The following is a 12,548-nucleotide window of genomic DNA, read 5'->3' on the forward strand; positions in this document are numbered from 1 at the left end:
CTTTATGAATGAAATTCCTGTTGTAAAAAATATCTTGCTGCTTGTGAGCCAGAAACCCTCAAGTCCCTACATATTTCTTATTGAAAAGAAAAACAAGCTTATCCCGTGATTTCTGACAATGCAAGTTTTCTTGAAAACCAATGACTAAATTCTAGCAGGCTCTATTATATTCTTGACTGAATTTATATTTCCATTAACAAAAATCCTCCTATCAGTATCGCTTTGCATTTATACAGTAATTTGTTTTGACAAGTATTTTCACTATAACTTAAGCCTCACAGTAATCCTGTTTTTGAGATAAGGAGCCAGAGCTGGAATTACTTAGTAATGACCAGGACTAGGACCTAGGATTTCCTGACCCTGCTTCTAAGAAAGTAGGCAAAATATAGGAATTATCTCTTTTTGTAGTTCAGTAATGGAGATTTTCAAAATAATATTGAGTAGGGACATGTGAGTTTTCCTTTTGATCAATTTTTCAAGCAAAAATAGCATATAACTTGTTTTTAATGTTTATTTTTGAGAGACAGAGCAAGAGGGGGAGAGGGGCAGACCGAGACAGAGACACACACAGAATCCGAAACAGGCTCCAAGCGGTCAGCACAGAGTCCAATGTGGGGCTCGAACTCACAAACCACGAGATCGTGACCTGAGCTGAAGCTGGCGCTCAACCAGCTGAACCACTCAGCGCCCCCCTTATAACTTCTTTTTAAATGATGTATCAGATCCTTTCAGTCTTCCTAAGAAAAATGTCACAAAAGAATCTGGTTTTACAAGCACCACTCTGAACACACACCTCCTCATTGAGGTTGCTGCTCTCCTGGATGGTCTTGATCCACGCTAGCATGTCGTCTCTGTCCTCGGCCTGGAAAAGGCACTCGCAGTCTGATGTGGTGAGTCGAAACACATTTTTCCTCTTGGTCTCGCTGTACGAGATGTCTATTAAGCAAGCATTGACGCTGATGGGCTGTTCTTCTTCAGATGGAGTCATCTGTTCCCTTTTATCTTTGTACAAGTACAGCGAATGGCCCCGAAGCACAACATACATCTGTTTCCACGGCCGAATACTTCCACCAACTCGCTGGAAAACATGGAACAGTTCAGGAATACTTAATGCGTGGCACAGTCTTAGTGACAGGATAAACACACCAAGCAATACTGTTAACACACAAATGGACACCAAGTCTAGCAGGTGTCTGATTCACGATCGTATGCGTTGGCCAGGAGAGGATTGGCAAATTGTGCGGAGGGTAAACCAAGCTAGGCAAGGTATTCATGACAAAATCAAGGACAGTGAAATGTCAACTTTAATTTTGGTCGGAGAAAAAAAACTATTTTACCGTTCATGAACAAAGTAATTAAGATAAATTGAACAAAGCAAGGTAAAACAAGAGTAGCAAAATACGTAAAATATATAAAAATGGTAAGAGAACAAAAAGTAAGAAAAAAATCAGTCAGAAAAGTCTTTTGAGTGAAAGTAAGGCTGACGACAAAGTCCCAGCTCATGCAAATGACAAATAATGCTTAAAAACAGCATGTACAAGGAATGAATTAAGTTAACAAGACTGATCAACTTTATGCGGTCAAGCAACAATATCCATACCCAAGGTGGGTTTTTCTTAAAAATTAAACTCTTTTGACAGTATTAAAATTTTTTTATAAATAATCTGCCCAAATATTGTAAGAAATTTATGGCAAAGGTTTTATTGTATTGAAATCTACTTAATGAAGCATATAGATATTGTGATACTCATTTATATAACTCAATATTTATAAAATAAAGTGAAACAAGGAAATTATAAAAGCAATTTAAAAGAATAAAATGGGAAAGCTAAATAAAATATTTAAAATTATTAATATGGAGAATTGTCACTCCCTAAAGGAGGACTCCGAAAATCTCTGGCTAATAAACTGATAAGAAAAGCTGAGTTCCTTCCTGAATAACTTCATTTCTCTTTTATGCTGGCAAAATATAAGACAGTATACTCCATTTGCAGTTGATACACAGGACAAAAATATACAAAATTAAATCAATGATTAGAATTTTTTTAAGTAACTTTTTCCTTTACGTAAAAAACTATTTTTTATAAAAAAGTGACAGAATTTTATTTATTTTTTTTAAATGTTTATTTATTTATTTTTGCGAGATCATAGATGAGTGGGTGCAGGACAGAGAGAGACAGAGAGAAAGAGAGACACAGAGAGAGAGACAGAGAATCCCATGAACTTCGAGATCATGCCCTGAGCTCGAATCAAGAGTCGGATGCTTAACTGGCTGAGCCGCCCAGGCACCTGGAAAAAGATATTTATATGTGATGTTTTCTACTCTTAATTCTGGATAATTTGCCGTCTCATCTGTACAGACTTTATGTGTTACTTCACAGGGGCTGCCTTCCATACACTCGCAGTAGCTGAGAAAACATACTACCTTGCCCTTATCGGTGACAAGTGGTCGGAAATGGAGCCATCCTTCCTTTGCAGCATCACTGAAAACCTCTGAGGAAGAATCTTTCCTGGACCCAGAGTCTTCTGATGACTTCTGGCTGTCTATGATCTACAGAGAAGGTCAAAAAAATATAGTAAAATATCCTTTTCCTTTATAAATATTTGCACATGGAAATTGCTTTACTGAAAACAACTCTTTTTTATTGTTTATTTTTGGGAGAAAGAGAGAGAGGGAGAGCCAGCCGTGTGAGTGGGGAAGGGGCAGAGAGAGAAAGAGATCTGAAGCAGGGTCTATGCTGACAGCACAGAGCCCGATGCAGGGCTTGAACTCATGAACCATGAGATCATGGCCTTGAGCCTAAGTCAGAAACTTAACTGACTGAGCCACCCAGGCGCCCCTGAAAAAAATCTTTAACGTTCCAAAATGAATGGTTATTTTTGAAGAATACCAACTTTATCAATTCTGTTAGAAAATGTTCTGGTCTTGTTGAAAAAAAAAAAAAAACCAAAACACGTGAATTGTGAGTTGACTGCCATCATTTTTTAAAGGTCATCTGTAGGAAGTTTTTCATCTTTAAAAAAATAACAGAAATAGTATAATGTTCCTGCTCTCGAGAGCTCACATTTTCGTGAGCAAAGACAAATCAGAATAAAAAATAAAAACAAGAAAATGATCAGATTGTGATTAGTACCATTTGGGAAAGGAAAACTGAGATGTTGTAACAAATGACTGAGTAGCGGCTGTAAGTTCAAGGCCTACTGAAGGAAGAATATTTAAGATGAAATATGGAGGAAAGGGGCCATCCATGATAGGTCAGGAAAAAGAACAGTTCAGGGAGAATGTATAGCTAATGAATGTACATTCATCATTATCGCTTCAGGGCGTGTTCTGGAGGTACAGTGAATAACACTTGATATGGGGGAGGGTGAAAAAGAAGCAACAAGGCTAACTCCCAGTGTGGGGGCTTGAAAACTGGGTGAAGTGGACCTAGTGGGATGGGGAAAACTGGATAAGCATGTCTGGGGTATAACCCAGATCTATTTGGCCACTAAACCTTGATTGCTTATTAAACAGCCAAATAAAGATGTCAAAAGGGTAGCAGCCTACATGAGCTGCAGCTTGGGGAAGAGGCCATCGCTAGCAGTATAAACTGTGGGGGATCTCTGGAAAAGATCATGTTGGCAACGAGGGCAGATAGAGATGAAAGAGGGGTCAGAACCAGTTCTAGACATTCCAACATTTGAAATGTTAGAATGGCAGAGGCAGAAATGGAAACCAGCAGAAGAAAGCGTTTTAGAAAGGCAGTGGGAAATGGTGTTGGATACTACTGGAAGGTCAAAGAAGTTAAAAATCGAAAATAACCGTTAGTTTGGGGACCTTGAACATCACTGGTAATCTTGGCATGAGCAGGGTCATTCTGGTACGTGTGGGGTGAGAAAGATGTGACGTGAGGAAGTGGACCGACTGGCCATTTTTTTCAAGCAGTTTTGCTGTGAACAGTGGAAGAGAAAATATGAGGAGGAAATAGAGGGGGATATAGATTCAAGGAAGGTTTGTTTGTTTGTCTTTTAAATATAGCAAATAGTAGAACGCGCCCATATGATGGTGAATGAGCCACTGGCGAGAGCGATTCTGCAGAGGGGAGAACGATCTCGAGAAAGCGAAAAGTGATAGAATCCAAAGAAATGTGGACGTAGCCTTTTAACCGGATCATGTTCCCGGTAAACGGATACTTAAGAGTAAAGGAGGCAGAAACCGTGGGTGCAAATGAAGATGGCTGAGATTTCTGGAGAATGTGAAACAAGGAAATTCCTGTCTAACAGCCTTCTGTGTGTGTTGTCAACAAAGTAGGAAGGGAGAGTAGACGAGAGAGGACGGGGTGAACTGTACGGAGGAAAGCGGAGGGTAGGAGTGAAACGATAATTTTGAGGAAAGAAAAATATGCATACGGCAAGATACAGGGCGGCTGGGTAGTTCGATTTTTGGCCGTAAACTGAAAGAGTGAGAAAAATCGGCACAATGTGTGTGAAGTATATATACTGATGAATACGTTTAGAAATTAGAAAAGAACACCTTATAAATAATATTTTCCAAATGCACCTGAAAGGGACAGAATATAGGATAATAGCAGTAATTCCCTGTGAAGAGCCAAAGTAAGCTAAGGTAAATAGAAACATTTATCATTTGCTGATATTTAAAAAATATTGAATACCAACCTTGATTCCCTTCAGGCTAGAAACGTGCTTAAAGGACCTGTCGGAAAGAAACGTATAAATATTTGCCATAAATGCATAAAACACCTTAGAGATGTAAAAACAAATTGAGTGTCACAAGTTAGTTTTCGATAATAAGCTGATGTTTCATCATTACCATGTTGAATGCTCACTGTTCAATGCAAATGAGACAAACAGCTAATTTTCTAAATACTTACACTTTTGATTCCATGCTAGAAGCTTTCTTAGTGGATCTGGTCAATTAAAATGGTTTCTGCATAAAGTTTGAGAGTTTATCCTTCTTTTTAGATGAAAGAAAAAAACCACTCGGGCTGAACACTGGGCTTTAGAATAAATTATCAGTTAACCATAGTTGCAATGCTCTGTTAAGGGTTCCCACAATGTTACAATGATTGATAATGTGGCAGGGAGGCCATTCTTCCTGCCAACCGCATTCGGGATGCTTTGATATGGAGACCAGTGGCTGCCAGTGAAAAGGCTTAGGGCTTCCAAAGATAGGTGTGCTTTAACTACTCAAAATAATTTCACTTTAGGGGACAAAGTTGTTTTGCTGGTTTTTTTTTAATTCAAAATTAATTTTAAGAAATTTAGGATTCTAAACAACAGCGGTGAGAGTGGACATCCCTGTCGTGTTCCTGATCTCAGGGGGAAAGCTCTCAGTTTTTCCTCATTGAGGATGATATTAGTTGTGGGCTTTTTATAAATGGCTTTTATGATGTTTAAGTATGTTCCTTCTATCCCAACTTTCTCAAGGGTTTTATTAAGAAAGGATGCTGAATTTGGTCAAATGCTTTCTCTGCATCGATTGACAGGATCATATGGTTCTTATCTTTTCTTTTATTAATGTGATATATCACATTGATGGATTTGCGAATATTGAACCAGCCTTGCAGCCCAGGAATGAATCCCACTTGATCATGGTGAATAATTCTTTTTATATGCTGTTGAATTGATTTGCTAGTATCTTGTTGAGAATTTCTGCATCCATATTCATCAGGGATATTGGCCTGTAGTTCTCTTTTTTTGCTGGGTCTCTGTCTAGTTTGGGAATCAAAGTAATGCTGGCTTCATAGAATGAGTCTGGAAGTTTTCTTTCCCTTTCTATTTTTTGGAACAGCTTGAGAAGGATAGGTATTATCTCTGCTTTAAATGTCTGGTAGAATTCCCCAAGGAAGCTATCTGGTCCTGGACTCTTATTTGTTGGGAGATTTTTGATAACTGATTCAATTTCTTCACTGGTTATGGATCTGTTCAAATTTTCTATTTCTTCCTGTTTGAGTTTTGGAAGTGTGTGGGTGCTTAAGAATTTGTCCATTTCTTCCAGGTTGTCCAGTTTGTTGGCATATAATTTTTCATAGTATTCCCTGATAATTGCTTGCATTTCTGAGGGATTGGTTGTAAGAATTCCATTTTCATTCATGATTTTTATCTATTTGGGTCCTCTCCCTTTTCTTTTTGAGAAGCCTGGCTAGAGGTTTATCAATTTTGTTTATTTTTTCAAAAAAACAACTCTTGGTTTCATTGATCTGCTCTACAGTTTTTTTAGATTCTATATTGTTCATTTCTGCTCTGATCTTTATTATTTCTCTTCTTCTGCTGGGCTTGGGGTATCTTTGCTGTTCTGCTTCTATTTCCTTTAGGTGTGCTGTTAGATTTTGTATTTGGGATTTTTCCTGTTTCTTGAGATAGGCCTGGATTGCAATGTATTTTCCTCTCAGGACTGCCTTCGCTGCATCCCAAAGCGAAGGATGTTGGATTGTTGTATTTTCATTTTCATTTGTTTCCATATATTTTTAAATTTCTTCTCTAACTGCCTGGTTGACCCATTCATTCTTTAGTAGGGTGTTCTTTAACCTCCATGCTTTTGGAGGTTTTCCAGACAATAGCCAAATTATGGAAAGAGCCTAAATGTCCATCAACTGATGAATGGATAAAGGAGATGTGGTTTATATACACAATGGAATACTACTTGGCAATGAGAAAGAATGAAATATGGCCTTTTGTAGCAATGTGGATGGAACTGGAGAATGTTATGCTAAGTGAAATAAGTCACACAGAGAAAGACAGATACCATATGTTTTCACTCATATGTGGGTCCTGAGAAACTTAACAGAAGACCGAGGGGAGAGAAAGTGGGAAAAAAAAAGTTACAGAGAGGGAAGGAGGCAAACCATGAGAGACTCTTAAGAACTGAGAATAAACTGAGGGTTGATGGGGGGTGAGAGGGAGGGGAAAGTGGGTGATGGGCATTGAGGAGGGCACCTGTTGGGATGAGCACTGGGTGTTGTATGGAAACCAATTTGATAACAAATTTCATATTAAAAACATAAAAATAAATTTAAAAAATCATAAATGAGAGACAACAGCATCTGCTTTAAAGAGCTGTTACAAAGATCAGTGATAATATATGTAATATGCCCCAGAACATTGCTTAGCAGGTAATAAATGTTCAAAAAGCAAAAAAAAAAAAAAAAAGGATTTGATTGTAAGATGGGACTGAAGATGGCACTCCCGTTCCTTTTCAAACCGCCCTGAACAAGATCGCTAGAAACAGATACGCAAACTTCATCTACCAGTAGTATCAGGAGACACGTGTAACTCTGAACTACAATATATACATACATGAAGATAGGGGGTTAAACACAGGGAAGAAAAGAATGGATACCGGAAGAGAGGACACCCCTAGCGGCGTATTTCAGACAACACTGCAGTGCGCTGCTCACTGAGAGATCAAAACCTTCCCTTGTTTGGAACGTGGGAAACCGGGTGCCAGAGCTGGTGACAGGAGCCTCGCTCGTCACCACGGATATCAGGGTTTATGAAAACGAAGGAGGAAACACACAGTCTGGCCATCTCTGCAGGGAACAGTGTGTAGTTGGTGCAGGGTATCTTTTGGGGAGGAAGAAGTGAAGGCAAAAATAGGTCACGAATTCAACTCTGCATCATTAGAAAACTTCCTGTTAGCCCGGACCACTGCCATGGCCACACCTCACACAAACTTCCCCCATGTGGTTGGTCCAGGAAGAACTGACTTTATTGGAATATAAGTAATAATCAAATGGAAGCCTCAGAGAATCTTTCCAAAAATACCATGATAAAAAATGACAAATTGTTCTTTGACCGAAGGTTCAATATCATAAAAATGTCAATGTTCCTTAAGTTAATCTTAGAAATTAAACACTGTGCCATTAAAAATATCCATAAAAATTTAAGAACTAGAAAATTGACTTTAAACTTCAAATAGTAAAATAAAAATAGCCAGGAGAATTTGGAAAAACATAATGTAATGAGAGAATGGCCTTACCAGATGATAAATACATTATAAAACCACCACAAAAAACCACCACAAGTAACAGAATCTGGTGTACACGAGTAGATAGATAAATCAACTGAACAGAAAGGAGGCTAAAAATAAAACTAAATATACATAATAATTTAATATATAATAAAGATGAAATATCAGTGGGAAAAATATTGTTCTGGGGACAACTGAGAGACACTGGAAAATATAAAGTTGGCCCTTTATCTCATTAATTGGAATAAAATAAATTCCAGATGAATCAAAGTTGTAAATACACAAAAGAAAAAGAGGAACATAAATCTGAGAGGCAAACATGGAAGAATTTTGTTGTAATTCTGGAGGAGAGAAAGGCTTTTTCAGTATGACCTCAAATCCGAAGGCCATAAAAAAGAAAAAATCCTAAGTGTGACTGCAAGGAAAAAGTTTAACAGTTTTGCAGAGTTTAAATAAAAAGAACTTAAGAAAATCAGATGAAAAACACTGAATTGGGAAAAGACTTAACAACACTTATCTCAGAAGAGAGCTCGTTTCCTTTATATAAAGAGCCTCCAGAAGCCAATCAGGAAAACCAGTAGGAAGATGGGCAGAGGATATGAAGAAGCAGTTCACAGGAAAATATAAATATCTCTTAAATATATACGAAGTGATGTTGAATTAATTTAATAGAAATTTTCAAATAAAAACTACAATATGATACCATCAGATTTAGAAAAATCAGAAGTGAAGTAACATGTTGTGCTGGTGAGGAGAAGGAGGGACTTCTATGCTCTGTTGGTGGAATTGTGATTTGGTACAAGCTTTATGGAGAGCAGCAGACGATGCATGATGCATATTAATATAAAAAAAAATACACACCCCTTGATGTAACAATCTCTCTTCCAACCATATTCACTTATACACTAAATGAACTGTGTACAAATATAGTCACTGAAGTATTGTTTGCAGTAGCAGAAGGCTCAATCAATCTAAATGTCTATTAATAGAATGTAGAATACCAGTTAGATAGATTTTGGTACAGCCATTCAATGGAAAATGAAACAATCATGAAGAAGTGAGCCAGGATTGTATGCACTGGATGATCTCCATGGTCAGTGTGTATAGCATCTATCACTTGTTTTTATAAGTGATTAGGATACGTGCACACACACATAGGAGCCTATGTAAACATGTGTATGTGATTCGATGCATAGAATAGCTCTGAAATAATACAAAAGAAAATAGTAACATAGTCATGTCTGAGAAGAGAACTGGGTGGCTAGCGGCCTAGAGTAGCAGTGATTGTTTAATACATATCTTGTTTGTATTATGTTTGTGTATTACTGATTTTTAAACATTAATTTTAAAAACTCAACTGAATATATTACTGAATAACAACTTTGCTTTATTTTTTATTTGTATTTCTAATGTTATATAAAGTTAGAAAGTATAAAGGAAATCATTAAAATTCAGTATTTATATGTCACAATCATGCTGAACACCCACAAACAGATACTTAAAATGATATGCTTGAGACTTACAATTTTGCATCTTCTCTGTAATCATCCAGGCCCTCATCATAGGATTTTGATCTTTCGGTCTTTGAGCTGGGCTGGGCATCTAGGCTGGGAGGGCCGACAGATTCTGTAATTAAAATCCAACATTTAGACATCTGTAAGTGGTTTCCAGATCCTCTTATTAGAGAAGAGATCACAGATCACAGTATGCCATAGCATTCTAAGCAAAAAACTGAGAAAGCAGAGATGGTTTGCACAGCCACTCACTGAAACATACCCTGATCATGGGAGAGCTGGCGGCGAATTAAAGGAGCCGACGTGGTGAGACTGGGCGGGACCGTTGCTATGGAGGGTGCCTGGGGCGCCTGGGGTGCCTGGGGAGTGGAGGCTGAGATGACAGCCGAAGCAGGGATGTGTGCAAGGTCATGATCAATGCTGGGGCTCGTTGGTTCATCTAGAAGACAAAATGAAAATAAATATTGGAGGGGAGCCTGGCTGGCTCAGTCGGTGGAGCATGTTACTACTGAACTCAGGGTTGTGAGTTCGAGCCCCACGCCGGGCTTAGAGCTTACTTTAAAAAAAAAATTTAAGAAAATAAAAAGAAAGGAAATATTGGAATGTTAAATGACTTAATGATCAATAATCAGCATTTATTATTAAAGAAAAACCAGATACAGATTTTAACACTTAACCACTAAATCACCAATAAATGACATACTTGGTCTGATAAAAATCTTATAATTACTCTAGTAATTCCAAATAATTCTGAGAGTGTGGTCCAAAAAATTAAATAAGTTGCTTCTTCTACCAACCAATTAATACTTTCATTAACTGGCAATCAAGATACCAAAGTTCAACGGTATTCAGAACCTGAACCTATAAAAGCAGAATGATAATCATACACTACCCTAAAAGAATTACTTTCCCATTTTAAATGTATTACCCATCATTTCAGGAAGTTAAGCAAGGTGATGTGGCCAAGGCTTAACTCTCAGAGTATCAATACCTAAAATTTTCCTGTGCACAAACACACAGGTATACCTTCAATTTTTGAGAAAAATGAGAAAGGACAGTTACAGTCTTAGAAAATCTTAACAAAACCCTCTATAAAGAATATATTATAGGGGCGCCTTGGTGGCTCAGTTGGTTAAGGGTCTGACTTTGGCTCAGGTCATGATTTCACTGCTTGTGAGTTCAAGCCCTGCATCAGGCCCTGTGCTGACAGCTCAGAGCCTGGAACCTGCTTCAGATTCTGTGTCTCCCTCTCTCTCTGCCCTTCCCCTGCTCATGCTCTGTCTCTCTCTCTTTCCAAAATAAATAAACATTAAAAAAAATATTTAAAAAAGAATATAATGATGAAAGAGGGTTTTTGATTTTTTGATTTAAAAGATCGAACTATTTTAATTTTGACCAAATTCTAAAAATGCTCTATCATTTTAATGATTGGCATTTTAATCAAGATGACTAATGATACAAAATTATAACATGTATACCTACAGTCTATAAATTCTGACTACCTTGAGCTCAGTTTCTGTTTTTACAATGTCTTTAAAAGCAGCTCTTTATATCTTTGCAATAGAGAACATTTAAAAAATTTCTCTATGAATCAAGCTTACTAAGTATTTGATGATTTAATATCTTATGTTAGTGGGCATACAATTTTCTTTTTTCAAAAGGAAGGCGATAACAGGTTTTTACATCAATTGAATAAAGATAAAATTTAATTTTACTACAGATTATAGTATTCTTTAAAACTGTCATTATGACTTAAATTACCACAAATTAACCAACCTTTTCAAATGATACATATCTATACAGTAAGTTAGTCTTATGGGGTCTGCTTAGGTCACCAATCTGTTATAGATTCAGAAACATGGTTATAAATGGGAAAATACTGTATTCTTTAGAAATGATCAGGCATATGTAGGACTGATAAGTACTAATAGTCTGAAGAGATTTCTGTGCAAAAACATCGACAAGAGTGGTGTGAAATATAGGTGTCTAAGAGTGTCTAGGAGATGCCGTGGGATAAATCTTTCAAGACCATTTCATGCCTTGCAAAGTAACTTAAAACATTTTTATATTTGTTTAAAACTAAATTACATGAAATGAAATTCAAAATGTTCATGGATTAAGCATTCAACAAAATTTCAAAGGTGATTTTTTTTTTTTTTTTATGACTCTGGACTTCCTAGAGGTATGCATTCAATCTGTTTTGACTGACTACACTTTGGAGGAAATTTCTGCATTACACTGGGTTGAAATAATCTCTGTTTTAAGCATGTTGTGCAAAAAGGGTTGGGACAGACCCCTGCCAGTCTGGGAGCAAGGGTGAGTGGAGGAGGCCCAGCTGGAAGGTTAGAACGCTGTGCTCACGCATTTTAGTCTTTGCATTCTTTAGAATAAACAGATCTACTATGTTAAAGATAGACAAAGAAAAGCCAGATATACTTTTAAAATACACAAAATTACATTACCCCACATTTATGAATTATACTAATAAATCCAATTCCTTATTCTCTGTAAAAATGTGAGAACTTTTTCTACCGTTTTAAAAATACCACTGTAATGATTAATTGGAATTATTTTATTTTATTTTTAATGTTTATTTACTTATTTTGAGAGAGAGGGAGAGAGCGTGAGCAGGGTTAGGGCAGAGAGAGCGAATCCCGAGGAGGCTCCAGGCTGTCAGCGTGGAGCCTGACATAGAGCTCAATCCCAGGAACCGCGAGATCACGACCTGAGCGAAAACCAAGGGTTGGACGCTTAACCAACTGAGCCACCCCTAATTTTAATATCTGCTTTCACTATTACCGACGTATAGATTACATAAAAACAAAAATAATTCATGCTCATCTCATTTTCCAATGTAAGAAAATGGGCACTGTTTAGTTGTCCAAAGAGAAAACCAGTGTGCTGTCAGATTTTCAACTAATTCCTATATTTTTAATAATCAAACTGATTCTGTCAGGTGAAAATAACGGATCATCTCTGTCCTAAGCATATCACATACAACATTAAGATGTTAAGCAAGGCATACAAAACATACTTCTGACCTATCAAGGCTGCAGACTTGC

General features: G+C 37.2%; 1 protein-coding gene across 8 annotated transcripts in view; it reads right to left on the reverse strand.

Moving 5' to 3' along the window:
• ARHGAP21 (Rho GTPase activating protein 21) overlaps positions 1-12,548 on the reverse strand; it is a 136,854-nt gene that overhangs the window by 15,872 nt on the left and 108,434 nt on the right. For all 8 annotated transcript variants that reach the window (XM_078450340.2, XM_078450338.2, XM_078450334.2 and 5 more), the window contains 5 exons: positions 9,749-9,925; positions 9,496-9,598; positions 4,660-4,696; positions 2,426-2,551; positions 794-1,078 (listed from right to left, as the gene is read on the reverse strand). In XM_078450340.2, coding sequence (XP_078306466.2) covers positions 794-1,078; positions 2,426-2,551; positions 4,660-4,696; positions 9,496-9,598; positions 9,749-9,925 — 728 coding nt within the window. The remainder of the gene's footprint in view (positions 1-793; positions 1,079-2,425; positions 2,552-4,659; positions 4,697-9,495; positions 9,599-9,748; positions 9,926-12,548) is intronic.

Source organism: Panthera onca, chromosome B4 (genome assembly GCF_046562875.1).
Source record: "Panthera onca isolate mPanOnc1 chromosome B4, mPanOnc1 haplotype 2, whole genome shotgun sequence".
Classification (NCBI taxonomy): Eukaryota; Metazoa; Chordata; class Mammalia; order Carnivora; family Felidae; genus Panthera; species Panthera onca.